Below are 22,842 nucleotides of genomic sequence, written 5' to 3'. Positions count from 1 at the left end.
TAATACATAAACACACTACGCATAGGCTATTGCAATTAAACTTTTATTTAAACCACAACTCTGAAAAATAGCAAAAGATCGAGGCATAATCTCTGTAGGCGATGTTGAAGATTAAACGAATACATTTTAAAATCAGGCCAAGTGACCGGTTCATCGAAAACCTCTTGGCTTTGAATAATTACTCCGCCTCCCTGGCGCCGGTAGGAGCTGTTTTGGGGCAGGTGCACGGGATCAGACCCGCTGTGAGCACCTTACATCGCATCCAAGAATATCCGAGAGCATCAAAGGGTCTGTGTGAAAGAGTGAGAGAGGGAGTGGGGGCCGGGCGGAACTGACGACACTGACAGTAATGTAAACTGTTGAAGTGATCCATGGTAACAGGCTTCAGCAGTGCTGCAACCAGCCAACCTGACGTACACACAACAGCAGAAACACAGTCGCTGGATTTTATAGTGTGGCTCTCTCCATGGCATAGGCTGCATTTTGGTTAAAAGTGGTACACCTGAAATCGGAAAGCTCGTTGATATTACGCACGAACAGATGTAGGAACTGCGCGAGGTCGACTAGGTGCTTGAAACAAACCGCGGTGTTTCGGATTGCATAGCAAGGAATTTTAGGAATTTAAAATACCGAAACGCAGCCTTCAGAAGTGCAATGTTTGTGATGGTATAGCTATGATTTTAAAGCACTGCTGGGTTCTAAACAGCACTATGATTAATATCGTGCGTTATGTTAATTATATGTCTGGGTTCAAATAACAAGGGTGGCTACACCATAAGCTCGAGAACTAAACACAATTGGAATTCTCTCTTAACTGACTGCGCTAACATTACATCAACCCATTATAAAATGGCACATTTACATAGCTAGCTAGAAGCAAGCTAGCTGTTCGTCTTGATGCATTTTGCAACGACGCACTAATACGGAGAGTATCGTCTGCCTGTTTTTCCCTGCCGCGGTCTCTGAGCTGCTCCGACAATTGTGCCGATAATACTCCTATAATATAATCATATAGTAACAGCATTTGAAGGATCGTGAAGATGGCGACTGGAACGAATTGGCAGCAGTACTACAGCCCTGCCGGTAATTCATCCACCGGATCAGGAAAATATATTTCTGCCACAACATCGACAATGTCTTACCAATCAGGCATAACCCTGGAATATACCCAAGATCTGCACCTAAAAATGAGCAAGAAAATTGCACAGCTTACAAAGGTACGTAAATTACTCCATATTGTTAAGCATGGTAGATATTTTTTAATGTATGGATCGGTCCTTGCCTGTGCTACTGTCAAATATGGCATGCTAAATAGCTAACGTTAGGGGTAGGCTACTCAGCACAACCCAAGGCAAACATATAGATTGGTCAAGTAGCCAACTATGCCTTGACTTCCATTCCCAACCGTCCTGTTCCAAATGTTTCAATACGGATTAATGAGGCAAATGTACGGATTCTACAAAGCGTCCCAGTGGGAGATGGGACACATCACTCAAGGCTATTCAATTTAAGGGTCCAAATCAGTGGTGTAATCTCCTGCTTGCGACCCAATTGTTCATTGAAACTAGTTGTCAGAAATATTGGTACATTGTTTATTGATATCATGTTCTGAAAATGTATTTTAGTAAGCAGGTACCTACTAAAATGAGGGTTGAGCCTACCCAATTTAAGGCAAAAATTTGTGATTAAACTTTTTGAAGTAGGCCATTGTATCCGTTGATTTTAAAAACGAAAAACGTTTTAAATTAACAAACCATTGTATTTATCGTCTTTTCATTTGAGTAGTCGTGCTGCAAGATTTAGTTTAAATACCATTTGTAAGATTGGGCTACTATCCCAGTTATTTTATTATCCGCCATGGTCACAATAGCCTACTGTTCCATGTAGCCAACACGAGTAGGTGTCCGATCATCTGTTGTTGTAGTCGCGTTAATGTCATCAAATGTGTGTGAGTGTGTGTGTGCGTGCGCGCGCCGCGCTTGTGTGTGGGTGTACGTGTGCAACCTTGAACAAACGTTGTCCTTTTTCCTTCTTATGAAACGAAGGCTGCATCTGCGTTGACTTGAATGCTTGGAAGTCTGATTCACTGCTATGTGGTAGTCTAATTCTTGCCTGCCTGTCAACATTATCTCTCAAAAAGTTGCGGATAGATTTGATAGACTTTCCTGTTTTCTAACGGACACCGAAGGCATTTAGTTTCCTGATAACCACTCTAGTTATAGATTCTAAGCTACATTGTTCGTAAAATATAACCTACTGAGCATAGACTACTTAGCCTAAACAACTGGGCTACTGTATGAAGTATATTCTTTCATTTCTGAAAGCCCGTTTGCCTGTCTAGCATTAAAGTGATTATCTGATTATTCACGGCTAACTACGAGTATCAATGATAAAATCCGCACGAATAAGTATTGCCGAGCTCGAGAAGAATGTCATTCTAATGTCATCGGCGTGACCAAAGCAGGATTCACTGTCATTTGTTATTTAGGGTCGTCATAGCCAGTTTCTAACCTGGCCAGATGTTGCGGCCAAAAACAATCTGTCAATGACAGGCCACAGGCTGGGAAACCACGAGTCACTAAGCAAGACGAATGCGCCACCGTGCTTCATCATACCGTTTGCACCGCGGCGTCAGAAAAGCCAGGTCACAGCAACCTGTTAATCGCGGCAGTTCATCTGTGAAGCGGCTGCTATGCATCCTAGACGGTCGCGGAGGGGCTCAGCCTTCCCGACACAAAAACCTCGGGTGGTTCGCCGTCAGTCGGGGGCCGAGTGCTATCCTCTTAAGCAACGGATGAAAGTTTCATTTCGACCACCGTGGTGGAAAGCGGTGAGCTTGTTGCAGAAATGCTGACTCTTCATCTAAGCCCGACAAACCAATAAATTGGGAGTTAAGAGCATCTAGAGGTCCAGCGGTAGGAGCAGGAGTGTGTTGGCTCCAGTGCTAGTGGCTGAAAGCATCCTGACAGCGACCGTGTTGCCTCCTAAATGCTTGTTTCGATGTGACACAAAATTACACAAGGGTGACACGCATTATACGGCAGCTCCCGTGAATGAAGCTTCCTTTGTGGATAAGAATGTGACAGAGAGTACTCCACTCACCAGACTTTAGCCCCATTAAAGATAGATGAAACGAGTTTGGGCTGATGTGGGAATCTAGGCCCTGTTTATACTCCACCAGGGGAATTGGACAGAAACCCACAGAACAGCAGCAGCGTTTTTCAGTGCTAAACAAGCCGTGGATGCAGTATTGGCCGACTGCTTCTGTTCACTACAGTCTCTTGGCTTTGACTTTGACTTTCACAGCAAACCCCCTATTGACCAACACAGCCGGTGGTAAATCAGCTTAATGAAGATTCCCGTGTTATGACCTTTTCGATAAAATATGCTCTTGGCTGTAATTTCACCCAATCAGCAGGAGTTTTGTCAGCGGGGCATCTCTCGCCTTAGCACTCAGCTGCTCCTCCAGCCAGCTGGGTGTCTGCTCAGTCCGTCTGCTTCAGCTGCGCATCACTCTGCTGCAGTAGTTGCATGAGCCCAACTGTAACCAGCATTACCGTAGACATTGAACTGACGCTTTTATCCAAAGAGACTTACAATGGATTAGACTAATTGCAATGTAGGGCTGTGGGCCTTACTCTTATCATGGCTACACCAGGGCTTGAACCACCAAGCTTCTGGGTCCCAGGAATGTCCCTTAGCCACTCGGCTACAGGCTGAAACGGTCCGTTTGCAGTGAGGAAAACAATCGATGGACTGCCTTCACACGCGTCAGAGGACAATGTTTGCCCCCTCTCTAATCAGTGGATGCACAGTTCCCATTTGCATCCCAAGTGGTAGACTGAAATAAATAGGTGGGTGATCTATAAAACATCATATTGATTAAATAATGTTACAGAGACTGATAAAATAGCACTCTAGCAGGGTACTCCATCTTTCCACATTGCCATCTGAGTTTAACTGACCATTTTATAGTCCGACAAATTTCTTGCTTATCATCAGTTTGGTGGGCCGCAGATGTAAACTCAACATTTTCAGTAAATTACAGAAGTGAGGAGCATTTGCTCAGGTTTGTCGGTAGATATTGTCTTAGCCATTTTAAAGTAATTTAGATGTCTCTTATTCTGCGGCTCTCTTGGGGCTCCTCGCAAGGGAGAGTCGGTGGAGCAGGTGAGCTTGTTTATTTTTGAATCAATGCTGTACAGACATTTTACAGATTCGCTGATTATTACACCATATGAGGGGCTCACCCCATTTACTGAGCGTGCTCTTTGTGCTAGTCAACATCCAGATTATTCACTCATCTACCTACAGAAAAGCTTTGTGATTACCTGATTACCAACTGCTTTATCAGTGCGGCTTCTCAAAGTGAAAGACATTACCAACCCTCATCTTTAAATTAGCAGTAAGTGCGTACAAAAGTTGTAATTTTGAGATGAATTATTGGTTTCATTTTTTGCAATTATGCAGGTGCTCTGTACACTGTACACACTGAACAGATAATAATAATAATATCTTGCCATAACAGGCAAAAATCAGTTATGGCTGCAGCTAAATGTATTATGTTGCAGTGCAAAATAAACTTCTATATGCTTGTTTTAGTGAGACTAGAGTTTTTGCCTTTTTATTTTTCTACTGTTAGTATTTCATCACATTCTGTAATTTTCGGGACTTTTGCTCATACGCTCATTAATGGTGTATTTTAGGTAAGAAGAAAATAGATAGATATCTGCATCCAAGTCAGGTCCGACAGCTCTGATTGGTCAGGCAGGCTGTGATGTCTTGCCATGTTTTGCCTGTTAGGACCTGCAGGCTGTAAAATAATTAGGCCTACCTGCAAGAATGCTGCAGTGTCAATTCAAACATGTTGAATCACCAGAAAATGCCACTGACAGCCAAGAGAAGGCTGTGCTAGTCACCAAGCCATTCTAAGACATGCCAAGCTGTCCTGCTAATGTTGACACCCCATTAACAAGTCTAGCAGGGATAGATCCCAACTGTGGTTGTCACATGGGTTGGTTGTCACACTGCTTATATCTCGCTCCCTAGAAGACGCTGTACAAAGATTTTGATATCAGTTTTGGGGTCAGAGTTCACAGTTAATTTAATCAGTTAGTATGTTCTAAATAAACATATTTGATGTAAAAAAAAAAGAACTTATTTGGTGACAACAATATTTATGAATGTTTAAAAAGATTTTATTTATCTTTTTGTGACAACCAGCCCCATATTGTGTGTCAGGGTTGGTTGTCACAGATTGACAGGTTGTCTTTGTGAGTTTCTAACTTTTTCTTATATTAATGCAAGAGGATAAAAGGTATACATATATTATGACCTAAGTGTTGCACTAGTGTTGAAATGACTGTTATATGACGTGCTGAAATTGAGTGAGTCACAAGTGAGTAAAAAGTGTGACAACCATCCCGGGCCTCCTCTACTTATCAGAAGTAGAATTTGGCAAAAGCCTGGCCTAAACCCTCAAACAGCAAGCAGTGAGGTAATGCTTCAGAGAAAAACACTTCAGAGAAAAACTCCCCGACTGGAAGAAATCTCAGGAGGACTCTGGCTAGAGAGTGGGAGCCAATCCTCCACTGGCCAGCTGGGTGTGAAGTAGAGGCAGAATGGATGTAAGAAGGGATCTATTTTGAAGCATATTGTCATGCATCAAACACTGTATAAAGCACTGTAGTTAAATACAGTCTTTATTCTGATAGCGGTGAGTGTCAGTTTTGCTTAGTTCTATTCTTTGTAGCCAGTGTCCATTGAGGAATGAGTTCAGACTCAGAAAGGATGGGAAATTGGTATGCAGTGGTGCATAGCGGTGAGTTTGGTGAATTATAAAAAGTTGTCTCACCAGCACGAAACTGCGTTCCGTCAAGTCTCCCTTGAAAAGAAGCTATCGGCCTCTCGAACCTGTGATTCACACTGCCATCTATAGCCTCCTGGACAGCTCTCAGAGCTATGACACAGCCACTCAGCAGTCAATGGGAACTTTCTGAATATAAATCGGCCATTACATCCGAAACATAATGCTAATTGCAGTCCCTATGTACTTTTAGCCGCTGAAACGATGCAGGTTTGAAGGTTAGTTTAAGCCAGCTATGTCTATAAGTGGCCACCCTTGCTACAGTTATTAGCAACCTTTGCTATGAGAACAAGTATGTTCTGGAGTGACAGCTCGTTGCACAGGAACTGCCACTTTGTTGAGAAGCCTGAGGTAATCGCAAAGACCTATGGGATATCCTACCCTACATTGCATTATGCAAGATATACAGTGTTGCCAGTGAATATATCAGCTAGGTCTTTCATTTTTATTGCTTTTCTTTCAGTGTTAATGTTTGATAACCTAAATTCAGGGTAGCGGCCAGTATAAGTATGTGGCAGCAGTTTTAGCCAGGAACTGCACCTTAGATATCCACCGAGTGTCAGCTGGCTGCATGTGATAATTGATACCAGAGACTTGAACACCTCATGAATCATCAGTTCACACTTTTTTTCATGCTGTTTACACATAGGGCAAAAGTAAATATGCAGTAATTCATGCAAACCAGTAGCCTATTTCTTTTGAAATAAAGAATATGTATATTTCCCATTGTGTGCATCACAGTCAGGTCTGTCAATACTGAAAGAAGCCCATGGGGATTACATTTTGGGGCTATTTTTGAAACATAATATTTGTGCAGATAATGGGGGGCAATTTTGAAATTGAACTTTCTGAGCTAATATAATAGATTAATAGTTAATTAAAACACATTTTTGTAAACAAAAAAGGTTCATTATGAAAGGTAAAGTGTTATGCGTTCTGTATTATTTAAGCATTATGATTTGTGAAAATTAAAGTAGGTTAATTTAAGAATTTATCACCCAATCTCAATTATTTTATTTCTAACAAAATTAGCCTGTGTAAATATAGAATGTAGTGAAATTGAACTGAGTATAACTACTACCCTTGAGCAGTAAGGCATTCAAATGAGTTCCCAGCAGAATCTGTACAGATATTTAATGTTGCTATGGAAATGCACTTTTTAGAGTAAACAGCAAACTACAACAAAAGAAAGAAACAACTGAAAATAATTAAAGCTATTTTCTGTGACAAAGCTATAGATGAGACAGCTTATTCTTCTTCAGTGCTGTGTCACTTGTGCACCAGCTATTGTAGGTGTAATAAATTACCAAAAAAACATTACAATATGTATTTCAATATCTTATATTGTATAAAGATTTCTTTATAGTAACCTTTCGAAACTTGGAATATATGATTTAAAATATGATTTATTCCCTTTTTCTGTAAATGAAATGAAGTTCATTGTGCAGACTGCAGATAATTGCCTACAATTGCCTAACCTTAGAAATTTCCTACACGATGTTTCTGGTTTCCATTTCAAAGGCCTCTGACAAAACGCCAGTTTTCATGTGCACAGGAACGGGAACGTTATGATATACAAGTGGCCAGGTTGTATCACATTAAGGGGGAAGCCTTCCACAAAACTGCATGGTTGTGTTTCATAGAGAGATTTGATGCAACATCTGCCAAGATCTTTCAGTGGAGCTGTAACACTACCCTTTATTTCAGCGAGACCTAACGACCGCGTTGTATTTGTGCGGAGGTAATTGAATTAGACGACTCTGAGATCCTTTGGGGATCAAATCGCACCTTTATGAATAAGATGAAAGCAGAGCCACGCAGAGGTCGTGAAAGGCCGCGCTCAAAATTGGAAACTGGAATTCGCCTTTCGAAGCAAATGTGCAAATGGTCTGACACATTGTTCAAAGGGATGTGGTCGAGGACCGCTGTCATGTGTGCAGTGAATTTTTGATTCAGGGCAGCGCAGTCGCATCAATTAAAATTCATTTTAATAGCCTCTGTTCGCCGTGTCCTACCACGGCTGTACTTTATTCACTTTGAGAATGAAACGCAGGTGGCAAAGGGAATATAAATGTAGCTAAAAAAGAGGCCTCGGTGTCACCTCACGCAAAATAATAGTGACAGCTCGACCGGGCCGGCCACGTATGTGTCCTCGTCACAGTATCGGGCCATTTGCACCCTCTGCGTGGGCGCTTATTAAAACAGGAGGTGTGGGAGATCAGCGGGCTCGGAATGGACCGGAATACACAATGTGAATGGTAGCCAGCTGGCGAGGGAGAGAGCACTTTTTGGGATTTGCCTATACAGCTGTATTTCTACATGCAGTGGTGATCCAAGCGACACTTGAAGCAGTAGTATCAGGCAGCCATTGTTTCACTGGCAGTATAGAGGCCTTGTGTATGTTGATTGTGTTAATTGCTTGAATACATGAGAACAAATGGACATGTATGCTGAAGGATTCCAGAAACGTTTGTTTTTAATGGCAGCTAAACACGCATGTATCCTAGAAGCTTGTATGACTTTGGTCCCAAGACAGTACCCGATGTGTCCCTTTGATTTGAAAAATTGCATTTGTACTGTTTTGTTGTCATAATTGATTTGTCATTCATTAGTTTTGTTTATATTCCATACATTGACTGGGTGTTGTACAACAGTAGATCTGTAGGTAGAAATTTTTCTTTTTCCCTTTTCTGACTTGCCCCTCAAAAACTCTCTACGCCTCATGCACTAAAAAGACTCTGTACTATCGTCCTACCTTAAAAATGTACAAAACCAGAATATTAAAGAAGGACCTATGTGCTTCTTCGCCTTAATGATTTAGTGGGACATCCAGAAGATGGAAAGATCGTTCTATGGAAAGATCGCTTTCTGCCTTATATTCCATTCCTATCTCCTTGCTTCTTGCCAGCCCGTCTTACGTGGAATTGGCATTTTGAATTTTATTTCTTCAAAACAGTGTTGCACGGAACCAATCATGTCAGTTAAAAAAAATCTTGCGCAGTGCAGCATTTTACAGAATTTCTGCAAGATATCAAAAGATTCTCATAAAACATAACTCGTTTCTTCTAATTTTGACGATGTTATTGGCTGCAGTGATGTGAGACAGCATTACAGTGATAGGTTGGGCTCTTTTTCCCTCACATTGCTGTGAAACGGCTGTTTTATTGTCAATTCGAATTTTATTGAAGATGTTTGCCAAGAATGTAGTTCAAAGCATTGCTCCCATATTAACAGTATCCAAGCTTTGAACCAATACAAGCATACAAACATGTTCGGCAGCGTTGTTTCCATCGAACGATTCATTCTGAATGTTTGCAGGACAGCTCATATGGTTGGTTGGAGTTACCTGTGTTTGTAGTAGTGGGCAATTAGCACACCCTCAACTCCAGCATAACATCTCATTAGCGCTGAAACCGTGCTGGGTATTGGATGCTAATTGTAAGTGACTAAATTGTTTTGTGGCTCAAGAACATAACCATCTGATATTAAGGTTGACAGTTGATGACTGAATTGATATAGACCCATTCAGACCATTTGCACATTGCAGATTCTATAACTGTCATAATCACAGCAACAACAACAACAACAACAATATTGGGAGGAACCACTTCACTATTTTGATCTCTTTGAAGTTGGCAGCCTGTCATGCGCTAATTAAGGTAATGTAGGAGATGGTTATTCTGAAAATAAATATGTGTGTAGGTCATAGGCACGTGAAATAGCATTCATAAATACAGCTATGTCGTTCTGCAGGGAGTGGAGCCTGGCTTCCGCCCGCCTTGTGCCCGGTGTCCGTGGTGATATCCGCTCGATTTCACGCCCCGCCGCTCTCCGTTTCCATGACTCTGCAGTCCTGGGGAACTGGGAAAGTGGAGTTTTGAGTCTCCAAGGCCTCCCCCCCCTACCACACACACACACGCAACGCACACTCCCTTTGTCAGTTGTAGCCCGGTGGGTCAAAATTCTGTCACTCCATGAAGAATCAGACCTGGGAAGGGGAGGGGGTTGGACAGCATTGTTGGTTTCATGCTCTTTTTGTAAGCTGTAGTTGTGGGGTTGATGGTAAAAAGAGTAAAAACAAAAATTGTAAAAAGAGCCCAACATATCACTGTACTGGTAAATGCATTGCATTTATATAGTGCTTTTATCCAAAGCAATTGATGCCTCTCATTCACCCATACTGACAGTGAAAGGTACATGCAAGGTGCCAATAAACTCGTTGGAAGCAATTGGGGGTTGAGTGTCTTCCTTAGGGATACACCCGGGTCAGGGAATCGAACTGGCAATCTTCTGCCAGACGATCGCTCTTACCTCCTGAGCTAATGTAACCCAGTGATTTTACGACTGCACTGTGGACATGGGCTCTCTCAGGCTACAGAACAGATGGTCCTGTCCTGGGCTCAGGTCCAGCAGAATGGCAGAGGAGAGCAACAATGTGTCATTTTGGAAGTGGCGTCACCTTCTGCTCAGGATCTTAGAAAAGGGCAATAAATAGCCCTGTTGGCATATTAAAATATCAGCCTATGCATAATAGTGCGCCCTTTATGAAGTAAAATAACTGAAGACATAGTGATGAATTTTATATTTAGGGGGAGCGGGCTGTGCCGTTTAAAGGTAAGTAACCGAGGTAAATGTGCGGAAAAGAGCAACATTTGTCTTTGTGCTCAGTCCGGAACTAGCATGGCTATGATTTTGGAAGAAAAAAAAAGCATTAAGTTATTTTGGTTACAATAATAACATCAATTAAAAGAGGTGAACGGATGGGCAATCAAGATTCCGCCACCCACTTTAGGGAGCAGTCATGCTATTAACCTTGACAGAATGTATAATTTGATTGTCACGATGCCATTACAGATTTCATTTAGATAGGAATGTTCCCTATGGCTACTTTTTCAGAAACAAGAACATTTTCAAAGTAAGAAACTACAGCCCGTTAGTGTGATTCGTCATCCTTGCGTGCCTATAGATTTTTATTTTATTTTATGTTCGGCCACAGACGTTGGGTCGGAATTTACGTCATAATCTCAATGACTTTGAAGGAAGAGGCTGACAGGTCTTCTCAATATCTGTGTGTGTGTGTGTTTGTAAATCCACAAAACGTCAAAATATTTAATTAAAACGCAGCTTTGTGTCTACAATGGTCTACTCCTTCGTCTGTTGGACTGGCACTTTAATGGACTGGACAGGGAGTCTAAACTGTTGCCTCTCTCCATCCTCATAGCCAACCTTTTCTCCAATTACATCATGACCGTTGCTCTGTCATCTGTCTGTACAAACAGACAGTCGAGCACCTCAAGTGACTCAGATGTCAGTCAGCTAGCCTCCAGGTTACCTCTATAAAGCTTTAAAGTGTTTTTAAGTTTAAATTCTTACCTGCAGCCCTTCTCCTGTGATGGTTTCTCCACCACTTCTTCCAATCACGACCTGTCACCAGGCTTGGTGTGAGCCAGAAGATCTCTTTGTCTCGCCCTGCTAATCGAAGCGTTTCTGTTGTGAGCGATTAGACATCTCAGAGCGTCAGCAGAATGCATTGTGGGGGATGCGGTGCAGGGCGGGGGAGCCTGGGTTGTGGGGGGAGTTGGGCATTGCGGACTTTCAGGTAATGGTTCTGCACAAGCTGGAAAACAGCCGAGCTTGGACTGTATGTTGCATTTCCGAGTCTAATACCAGACATCCTCTAAATTAATTCCACAGAGACAGAATGTCAGGCTTGATAGGAGTGTTAAGATAATCATTGTCATGGGGCGATGATTAGACTATCGCAGCAGGAAGGCTCATCTGTTCTTTTCTCCATATGCTCCAAATGATGTGCGTTTTTCACAAGGTCTATATGGTCTACATGCATTTCTTATGTGTAGAATAGACTAGAACCTTCCTTCGCCCTGCTGGAAGTGCCCTGAGGCCAGTACTCCAGACTATGAGCTTCAGACGGCAGTTTGGCACAGCTGTGACATTAGCCTTGATTTTGAAATTGATTTAATTAATTTATGTACGTATTTATTTTCCTGGCAAAAGAACATCACTCACTGCAGTTGCCCATTTCTCTTACTCTCAAGTAACTGCAAGGGCAGAAGCATTTTACGCTTCCTTGACTGGCTTTTAGCTAAGCTAGTGATCACATGAACTTGATTCTCTAATTTTACACCGCTGGTGTTGTTGAGCAGTAGTAGTCGGTGAACGGCGGCTGCATAGTCGGGGATAGCGGATCAGAACGGGCTCTGAGGAGGACAGGAGGAGGAGGGCTAACGGGTGGGAGACGGCGTGAAGCGGATATAATGGCGAAGAGCCGAGAGACCCTGTGGGAACAGGAGAGAAGCCGCTACACGGGTGTGTTATTTCAAAAGCATGCTGGCTCTCCGCTGCCTCACTTCCCCCTAGATAAGAATGGCAAAGAGAAATACCGGCAGTGCTAATGGCTTCATAGCGGCAGTGGCAGCCTCGAGTCCTGGAGGTCTACAGTGTCTCCAGGTATTTGCGGGTGTCATTCAATCGGCAGCTAATTAAGGCCTTGTGTGGATTCTTTAGCCGAGCAATGACACACTGCTGAGGCATGTTAAACCCAGCAGACCATCCAAACCTCCAGGACTGGATTCTGACAGCCCTGCTGTAAAAAAAATAGCTCAGGCTATGTTTTGAAACAACTGGTTTGCCAGTTGATCAGTTCAGACCAGCTCCCAGCTCAACGTGGTTTAGCTGGTTGACCAGTTCAGACCAGCTCTCAGTTCAACATTATTTGACCAGCTGAAGCTATGTTTTGAAACAGCTGATTGACTAGCTACCAGTTCAGACAAGCTACCAGCACTGCCTGACCAACTTGTATCCAGCCAGACTAGTTTAATGACCAGATTGGCCACGCTGTTTGACCAGCTTATACCCAGCTAGACCAGTTTACGACCAGCTTGAACAGCTCAATTTTCAAGCTGGTCAAGCTGGCATTGCTGGATTTTACAGCAGGGATAGCAAGCCCCCATGGACCCATGTTCCACTGGCCATGAGGCAGAATATCCAAAGATCTGTGTTCGTCTTGTCATCCAGATAAACTCTCAGTTGACGTGACTAGAATTTGTTTACTGTACTGTACATCACCAACACAGTTCTTCACATAGGGGCATTTCCTTGTGGACTGCTTATCTCACAAGTAGCTCAGAATTACCATTTGCTAGTGTAGATATCAAATTGATCTCCCGGTTACTTCCGCCCTGTTATTCAGATTGTGGATTCATAAACACATTTTCTGGGCCTGTGTGTATCACTCAGCCATGCTGGGACGGGCGTAATGGAAATGTGGAAGTCGATACCTCTACCTGCACCTTCATCCGCTGAGTGTACAGCTCAATATCGCACTTGGCTTGCGCACATCCTGGTCTCACACCTCGCTTTGTTGTACCACGCACACGGTATGAAAACATACCCCTCTATGGCACAGGAGCTTTTGCGTGGGGGAAAAACGATAGCGTAAACAAATCAATATTCCTCCTGCTGGATCAGGCGCTGCTGTAGGTTCCTTGATGCTGTGCCGTGTTCGAGGTGCGGCGGTCTAGCGAGATGCAGGACCCGGGCGGTCGGGCGGGCGAAAGGGGGTCACAGTTCTGGGGGTCACAGTTCAGGGGTACTCCAGGCAGTCCCCTCTCCTGACTCGTGACCCCCTTTCACCCTGTAGCGGAGGCTGAGGCCTAGCAAAGAAGCCCACGCCGGCCTACACACCCACCTGCTGGGTTAAAAAGGTTCTGCAAGGCTGTGAGCTATGAATAATTGTGAAAACAGCAGGGGACAGAGATAAGGCATTCGCTTCCCCTGTACATTTGAAAATCCAGATTTTTCATTTCCGGACTTAAACCGTTTTTTTTTCTCGCCACCGTCACACTGCGACGGCGCCGCTACCTTTTCATTTTTCTATATCGTCACAAGAAGTGCCAGCTCCACCTGCCTCCTCCACCCCTGCCCAGTTTTATCAATCGCGAACGTACCTGTGAAAACTCGACTTTCTCCTTCTCGTTTAGTTGAAGCGTTTCCATGCCGACAGGCCCCCTCACCACCCGTTTCTGGCAGAGGCCTCGGAACATTCTTCAATTAAGCGGAGACGGGAGCGATACGACACGCTAAAAGGCGCGGGGTTAATGGCTGTCGAATTTAAACACCCTCTGCGCGCTCCGTAAACCCGGTGCTGGCGGTTTTCGGGACTGTCGGGAGAAGAATGGCGGCCCCCTCCTGAGAATATGCCTCGCTCCTTCGCCGGTAATGGCCGCCTCGATATTATGTCGGGCTGCGCCCGGTGGAGCGTGGCCGGCATCGGCGGAAAACGTAACGACGCTCTGGGTGAGATGGACGAGCCCGTCCCACCCTGGGTTCGCTGGTGAGCCGGCCCTCCGGGTGGTCGACTGGGATGCTTTCGCTCGCCAAGCCCTGGTAACTGTCTGCCCTTCCCCCTGGCTGCCCACTGCACTGCTGCAGAACTGAAAAACAACTGCTGCAGAACTACAACAAAAGAAAAATCTCCACTGGCGATATGGCTAATGCTCTGCTCGGCAGAATTGCGTTATATAATATAGGCTCCTATATTATGCGTTGCCTCCTCGCTCTATTCAGTATATACCATGCTGGGAACTGAGGGCTTGGATGTGCTGTGTAGGAACACGTACCGATTTTTTAATGTTATTTTTTGCATTGGCATGCCGTGTACGCCCTGCGATGTACAGAGGGCAGTACATTCCTAGACTGGGAAGAAGTTGATACCGGGAAGAAGTTGATACTGGGAAGAAGTTGAAACCTGGAAGTAGTTGAAATCTGGATGGGGATTTGAAAGTTGAGCGAGACTGTGGCGACACTTTTTTTTTTTTTACGTGCGAGTTTTGTCTGACGATTTTTTCTAAGGACCTTCCTTCCCCGTCTCAAGGCTCCAAACAGTCTGGGTCCTTGATGAATTAGCGCTTACGCAGGTGTTTGTTCCTGGTTTGAAGAAACTAACTTTCTGTCGAGCTGCAAAGTCTTTTTTGAGGAAGCCGTCAGGAGAGAGGTTTTTCTGGCCCTGCTGTGTTTGTTTGTGTACCATATTTTTGGATTGCAATTACTTGACTTGCAGGAATTGTGCACACACAAACTAGACTTACGGAAAGGGAATAGCCTACATAGCAAAGATGCAGAGCTGGCCTTGTTATGGAGACTACTGACCACACTCTCTTGGGAAATGGGCGTGTGGCTGGAACCATCAGACTGGGCAATTCGCCAAACTTTAATGCATTTGTGCTTGGGACTGCATCACCACGACTGCTTACACTGTGTGCATGTCCACACAGACACAGAATACTAGGGTCAGCTCACATCTACCTTGAGAGAGTGTTAAGGTTTGGTTTTAGGGATCAGGTTGTAAAAACAGCGTTATCGAAAGCAATCGGCTGTTCAGTGCTGTTATCTAGTTTTAGGTTTTAAAGAGCTTTGAGGATGTGAATGCTCACTTTATTATTTCGGTTAGATTTTCCAGCTCTAGAACATATCAGTTCTGGGTGAATGAAGGCACCTTTCTTAATTAAATTTAGCAATTGGTGTTGCAAGAGATGGGCTCGCAAGTTGTGTTCGCGAAATGTGTCTTACACCTGTAAAATCTGTTTATGTTATGGTCAAAGTTTTTTCTTGATTTTTTAAAACCCAGTCTGTTTTCAGCAAGGTTATTATTTCACCTCAGTGACAGTAGGGCCTGAATCCAATCAATATTTTGAGATTTAGAATTACAGGTTCCTGTCTGCTATTTTTACAGTTTGGAGATATTGAGTTTTAAAGTTCACATATCACACAGTAGAATTACAAATATAACTTCGGTCCTTCTTAACTTCATGAACTCATTACCTTGCAGGTACTAACATGGCACAGTCATAATGACTTTTGACAATTGCAAATAGATTCGTTTCCCCTGGTAAAGTTCAGCAAAATGTTTCTATCTTACACAAAATTTAGTAATATAGTTTGTTATATATATAGGGGAATCTATTTTCTCTGTGGTTGCAAATGGCTTGGTTGATAATGACGATGGGTGGCAACAATGAACATTTTCTTCACGTTACAGATAGATTATGTTTATAATCATGAACTCACTAACTAGCCTACCTAATGGCTTAACATCAATTGGCTATTTTTTTTTTTTCTTGCTCGCATAACACAAGACATTCCCCTGTCATCAAAATAAGAAGCAGCCTGTTCTTTTCAGGTCATGATCACAGACAATTCTGACATTTCCTTTTTTACCGGGCTCACCAAAATCACCTTTTGGATAAAGAAAATAACAGTTGCATGTTTCTGTGAGTTGGACAACAAATTTTGGCTGAATCCTGCCACTGTCTGCAACATCCAGTCAAGCTGCCTTTTCACTAAGAATGCAGCAGTCTAATTTTGAATGTGAATACAGGTATCGGCTGGAATGTCCGGAATCTCCCAAAATCACATTAATGATTAATTAATTCCTCAGCTCTGCGTCCTCTAAAGAAAATGTTTTAATTGGCTCAGTCAGGGCTGAGTGAGAATGTTCCAGAAAAGTTTTACATGCTGTTTTTCTTTAATGAATCAAGAGGACAAATCTCGGATGTAAGAAATTTTTTGGCCAGTTTGAAAAAAAGCCCAGTCGCTACATTTGTGCTAAATGCTACTGTGATTACAATTACAGCTAGTCAGTTGATTACATTTTTTTTAGTTCATTAAGTTTTTTGACTCCAGTTGATTTAACTGATTATCATGTTCTTTTGAATAATAAAGCAATAGTTTCAAACTGACATTCCTGCATATTAAACCTGTCTGTCATACATGAGGTTGCAATTTTAGTTGTTTGTTCAATATGGTGCTCATTCAGTGAATTGAACCACCATCAGCATTATTGGATCATCAACAAACGTATACTTGCTTGTCTTTGAGCTAGTTCCAGTTTAAATGGCCTTGTGCCATCCATGCTGAGAAATGTAATTAATAAAGGCAAAACTCAACAACTTTTTTACCCATTTTGAATGTCTACTCTTCCAGTTAAGAAAATTGCTCCATGAAAGAAAATTGAATTTGTAAAACATGGTTAGTTTTAAAATAAATGAATTGTGTGTCAGCCCTTGACTAGATTACTCTTCCAATCCATCCAGTAATTTGGCCTGGTTAAATGAACCACATTAAATGGGACAACACAAATTAGATGTACTTTTTGTTTTTTATATGCTGTGCCTATGGAACCTGTTCCTGCTGTTTGCGTATGATCCCTGACATTAGCCACCATGCACACAAACATCCTGCAGACTGGTCTATAGCACTCCAATCTGTGGATCTCTCAAATCTGGGGCAGTGTGGAGCCATCTAGAGTGGTCTGGGGCACTCCAATCTGGAACAGTCCAATCTAGAGTAGTTGTCAAGCACTCCAAAGTGCAGCACTCTAATCTAGAGCAGTGTGGAGCACTCCAATCTTGAGTAGTCTGGATCAAGCACTTCTATCTGGAGTGGTGTGGACTGAGCACTCCAATCTGGAGTTGTCAAGAGCTAATCTAGAGCAGTGTGGAGCAGTCCAATCTGGAGCACTCTAATCTAGAGCAGTGTGGAGCAGTCCAGTTTGGGGCAGTGTGGAGCACTCCAATCTGGAACAGTCCAATCTAGAGTGGTTGTAGAGCACTCAATGTGAAGCACTCTAATCTAGAGCTGTGTGGCGCACTCCAATATGGAGTAGTCTGGTTCAAGCACTTCAATCTGGACCAGTCTGGCCTGACTGCACATAGCAGGGACCCGCGAGACATGCACCCCTTTCCCACCTCCAGAAGTTTCGCCCCTCGAAACGAGGGAGCTGTTGAGGCCGGCAAGAGCAATCACCATACCCCCACTCCGGACAAATGGACTCATCGTCCTCTTTTGGTTTTTAAATGAAGATTCATTGATTGAAGTGGGGAGTGGAGAGACACACACACAGTGGTTTCTGAAGGACCGGGACCCATCCTGCACAGATATCGAACAGCCTAACACTGCTGTGAGCCACATCCTGCACAGATACCCAGCAGCCCCAATACTCCTGTGAGCCTTCACTGTGCTGATATAAATGTGCTCTGCTGCCCTCCTGGGGGGCAGCCTCCTGCCATTACCAGGGCATTATTTTCTCTAATGATTCCCCCCGTCTGCCTGGCACCCACGGGCGGACAAAGAGCTGCATCACTCTGGGTATGATGTATGTAGCCGCCCTGGCTCCCTGCTATAGAGCGTGCCAGGAGGTGGGATACGATGGTCTCCTTACTGAGTTGTTTCCTGTGACCTTGAGGCAGCAGAATGAAAAAAATAAATAAATAATAAAATAAATAAATATATATATATTGTAAACTGTATGGTAATTAAGAAATTGTCCTTCACAAAACAAGACCGTGGGCTGACATCCCTAAAGGGGACAGGTGAGATTGCCTGTTTTTTTTAAAACCGCTAGAAATGGAAAATGCTCTTATTTCCTGGTTTTCTGAGGCTTCTGTTTGCATTTCAAGCTTCAGTGCTGAGTGGAAATTTACTGGAAGACTTTGTTGTTTTCATACCTTTCAGACTGTCTGATTAGTGCCATTCCGCATTGAGCATTAATTCAGAGTTAATATGGAGAAAATGTTCTCTGTCAAAGTAAAATGTTCTCTGTCAGAGTTAATTTAACACAAAACATATTACAGTTTGTTAAGGCCTTGGTTTAGCCTGTTCTTTCTGTCCTTCATGGTTATTATAACCAGCTAGTACCTCCACAAGAATGAAAACAGTTCACCTTTGGGTCAGTGTTTGCTGCACTGACATGATCCAACTCATTGAAGTGCATTTCAGCTAATGATCCCTGAGTAATGTTTTATGGTGCAGAATTGTGAATTATCTTTCCTTCAATGACCGTCATTTCAGCTTTGTTGAAAGTAGCCTAAATGTCATTTGTTCAATAACCAATCACTTTCAAGTACAGTAAATTGCAAGCAATGACACCAGAGGCATCCTATTCATATATTCCCTAGGGAAACAAATGCCTTGAATGAACTTTTTTTCACGTATTGTCTGCCAGTTTCATTACATAAGTATATTTGTATTGTGTTATTAATCAGCATTAATAATACAAAGATTAGATTTATTGTTTGGTTGAAGTAAAATTGGATCAAGTAGCATCATATACTGTAAAGGCACTTGAAAATCAAGGGTATATTTGGCAATACGGTCGAGTCTGAAATGGCTGATATTGATTTAAACAGTATTTTAGAGTCCCTCCGAAAAACCCTCAATAAGGTAGATCATGTCTAGGGCTACAGCCCGTTTTATGGACTCAGAAATTGTTCTCAGTCATCCGGACGATCTTTGTTTTTTAAAGAGCCGGCTCTGTGGCAGTTAACAGCCTGGCTACGGTAAGCTGTCTTGTCAAAGTGATTGTCCCTGCATCAGGGTTATCGATTAAACAGCCTCGGTGCTTTGTTATGTACTGGGACACGGGATATTGCGCTTAGCCTTCCAGAAAGCTTGGCAAACAGCCGGACTTTCGCCTTTTCCGATGTGCGCAAGCTATCGGGTTAGCCGCGAGGGGGAACCAGGGGATCAAAAGTTTGGGATCACCTTGTCATTTAAAAAATATCTATTTTATTTTCTCTATTTGTAACCCGACAATTCACATGTGGTCAAAGCTCAGACTCTTACCGGTATTAAAGAGTATTTTTTATACATTTTTGGTTTCACCATGTAGTAATTACAGCACTTTTAACAAATTAACAATTCAAGAATCATGTTTTGCACTTGGCTGCATATCCTTTGCATGCCATGATTTCCTGATGTCTGTGACCTATCAACATCATCAGAGTCTCGATATCTTATTTTCAGGTTTTCCTACGAGCAATACTAAAACTCATCTCTATGGGAAATGGGGGGTTGGACTAGATTCAGCTGTAAAATTATGCTGATATAGTATGGAACACATTTGTTAGCTAAATAGTTTTAAGTGATCAAGGGTCCAAGGTATCAAATGAGCCTCAAACCACTATTCTACTGCCGGGTGTGCAGTAGATTCTACAATAATTGTTTCTCATGAATATTTTTTCCATTGAGTTCAACAGGAAAATTAGTCAGGAGAAACAATTATTTTTGTATCTACTTTTTGGTGCCCATGGTGATACAGACGAGTATAGCAGACCCCGGCCCTGTGTTCAGAAGGTCTGTAGATGAAATGTGTGTTTACAGTTTCAGTGTAGGTTTGAGGAAAAGGTGGCGGTGGGCTCTCTTTCTGAAGCCTCGTGACTGCCGGCTGTGCTTTTGATCTTCCTCGGCACACCTTGGTGGATGCAGTGCGCCTAAAGGGAGGAATGCCATTAAAAAAACATCCCCTCCGCGCCGACGTGGACCTAGATTATGTTTGTTTGAGAGCGTCGGAGTGTACACATCGTTCGTCTTTGAGAGAGAGCTCTAGGGGGGAGCGAGGGGTGCATTGCGATTTTGGGGTGCACCTCATCCGTCTCTGTTCCTGCCGTGTCGGCCCAAAAACAGTCCTCTCTCTCCTCCCCTTCCTGTCCCTCCCAGGGCTTGATGATGCTTTGCCGTGCCACCCCCCCCTGCCACACGCTGGGCGGTATGAATGATGGTGGCAGTGATGGCTCGACACAAAGCCCCCCCACACTTCCACGGCAGATCAGATGTTGTTCACAATTTCACACCCAGGTGGTCAGGGAGGCAAGGCGAGGCAGCCTATCCGTCATTCAGCCTCCCCGCCCCCACCCCTCCCCATTGGACAGCCAGGTGACGGGCTGCTGGCACGGGTGTGATGTCACCACATCTCTGCCTCTTCCCCCCCACCCCCTAGTCCCCCCGTACTGGGCTAGGTTGGCAGGGGTCCTGGTGCCTGGGTTAGGCTGGCAGGGGTTTCCGGTGCCTGGGCTCCTCTCTCCTGGTATATCAGGTCTTCCAGCTGGCCTCTGCAACCAGACCTGCAGCCAGGAAAACCTCAACATGTCAGCCCCAATACAGGTGTACAGGAAAGCATGGATGGGGGGGCCAGAGGAGAGAGAGAGATGAGAAGAACCAGGATAGAAAGGAAAACATTGATTTAAATATTGTATAGTATGTTTGTCTTTGTGGAAATTGGAAAGATTATCCTTTACTTCAGATTTGTCAGGTCTGAGTGAAAGCTAAACTTTGGGTTTCAGTGTTTTCAAGCACGGGAAAGCTGTGTGTAACAGCTTGTATTCATGCTCGTAGTAGTGTGTGTGTGTGAGTGTGAGTGTGTGCGTGTGCGTGTGCGTGTGCGTGTGCGTGTGCGTGTGTGCGCTGTATATTTTTGTGTGTGTTTGCATGCGTGTGTGGACGAGAAAGCATCTGAATCATTGCAATACTGTGAAGCATTAACAGTTTATGAAAAAAAAAAATGTTTTTCAGCCAGAGAAAAGCAATACACATAAATGGCTGTCATAATCACATTGATTTTAGCCAGACCTCTCGTTTCCACAGCGAAATATGAATTGCAAGGTTGTCCATTTTTCCCGTTTCACTGACAGTAGTAGATGGAGGCAACATTAAGTCTGTGGCTAAATCTAGCCTCATTTATGAGTAATCATTTTAAACTGTCACTGCAGTAAGTAAGAGTGAAAAAAGAGAGCTAGTTAAGGAACATTGATATGACCTGAAAGAGCGTTTAAAGAGTAGAGATTTGTAATAAAGCGCAGGATGTCAGTAGCAATGAGAGTCATGTTTCCCGAGTCCTCTTAGCAGTAGCAGAGTGCTGTTCTGCCGATGACTCATACGGCCCGATTCTCCACTGCAGACAATCTGCTTTTCTCTCTCTCCTTTTCACACCTTTTTATCCCTCTCTCCTCATTCCATCCCCCTCTTCCTTTGGCCTGCTCCACCCCTCTCCATCATCCTATCGCTCCCCCTCTCCATTCTTTATTTCCCTTTTACACTCACTTCTTGCTCTCCTTCCATACCTCCATCTCCCCCTCTCTCATTCCCTCCCTCTAATGCTTTCTAATGCTCTCTCTCTGTCCATCATTCCCTCCACCTTCCTCATTCTCTCTCTCCCTGCCTCTATTTCCATTTTATACTCACTTCTCACTCTCTCTCCTTTCCTCCCTTCCACCCTCTCTCTCCCTCCCTGCCTCTCATACTTTATCCCTCTCTCTCTCCCCGTCGATAACTCCCTCCATCTCTCTCTCTCTCTCTCTCTCTCTCTCTCTCTCTCCCTGCCTCTTGCAGTGAAGAGTTAATTCCACTACACATTGTGAATGTAGGCCACGCTCTTATGATTATGACGGTGCTTAATAAACCATGCAAGCCCCAGCTACATTGCCTTTTTCCAGTGTTTCCAGTGTATTTTAGAGGCATAAATGCTCAAGAGAGAGACTGAAGCTCAAACCAGACCTTGTTGTAGGCTTTCTCTCTCTATTCTCTGCATTTTCAACGTTGGATACCCATTTGAATGTTTAGTGGCCACCGCACTTACTGCAGCTGAAAATGCCATTAGTACAGGCAGTCTAGGTGCTAAATTAGCTAAGTGCTTCATTAACATGCTTCATTAACATCCCTGTTCAGGAATGTTTCATTAATAAAGTGTTGGAAAAAAGCAGAATGGTTTTATTCAGACTACAGAGACTGATCCGTGTGGTATCTGCACTGTAGACAAAGTGGCCAGAATGGAAAATTCCAGACAATAAATTAGTGGCCACGAGCACAAAATAAATTACACGTCCTACATGATGATTTACAGTGAGAGCCGGTTGTTTTGTCTCCCTGTCCACCCTTAAAAATACAAATTGTATGTATCAGTAATGTGTTGGATGCTTTTAGAGACTTTTTGTTATTTAACATTTTTGAAATGAGAAGTCATACTGGTTTGGAATGTGCATAATGTATGAAGGCATTTGACTGCACATATGCCTCCATCTGTTTAACTGTGAAAAACTCTTTGACTCTTTGTCATTATTTTATTCACGACACAAGTTAAATTATAGATGAAGGATGAGTAAAATACAGGCGCTGAAACAAAGACT

General features: G+C 43.3%; 1 protein-coding gene across 2 annotated transcripts in view; it reads left to right on the top strand.

The window, feature by feature from the left end:
* Nucleotides 1–378: 378 nt before the first annotated feature.
* The window catches only part of fam184ab (family with sequence similarity 184 member Ab), a 97,701-nt gene continuing 75,237 nt past the window's right edge, over nt 379–22,842 (top strand). For both annotated transcript variants that reach the window (XM_061242556.1, XM_061242555.1), the window contains exon 1: nt 379–1,217. In XM_061242556.1, coding sequence (XP_061098540.1) covers nt 1,041–1,217 — 177 coding nt within the window. In that variant the 5' untranslated portion in view covers nt 379–1,040. The remainder of the gene's footprint in view (nt 1,218–22,842) is intronic.

This window comes from Conger conger, chromosome 5 (assembly GCF_963514075.1).
Source record: "Conger conger chromosome 5, fConCon1.1, whole genome shotgun sequence".
In the NCBI taxonomy this organism is placed as follows: domain Eukaryota; kingdom Metazoa; phylum Chordata; class Actinopteri; order Anguilliformes; family Congridae; genus Conger; species Conger conger.
The sequence above is the reverse complement of the archived record's forward strand: the minus strand, read 5'-3'. Positions and strand labels throughout refer to the sequence as shown.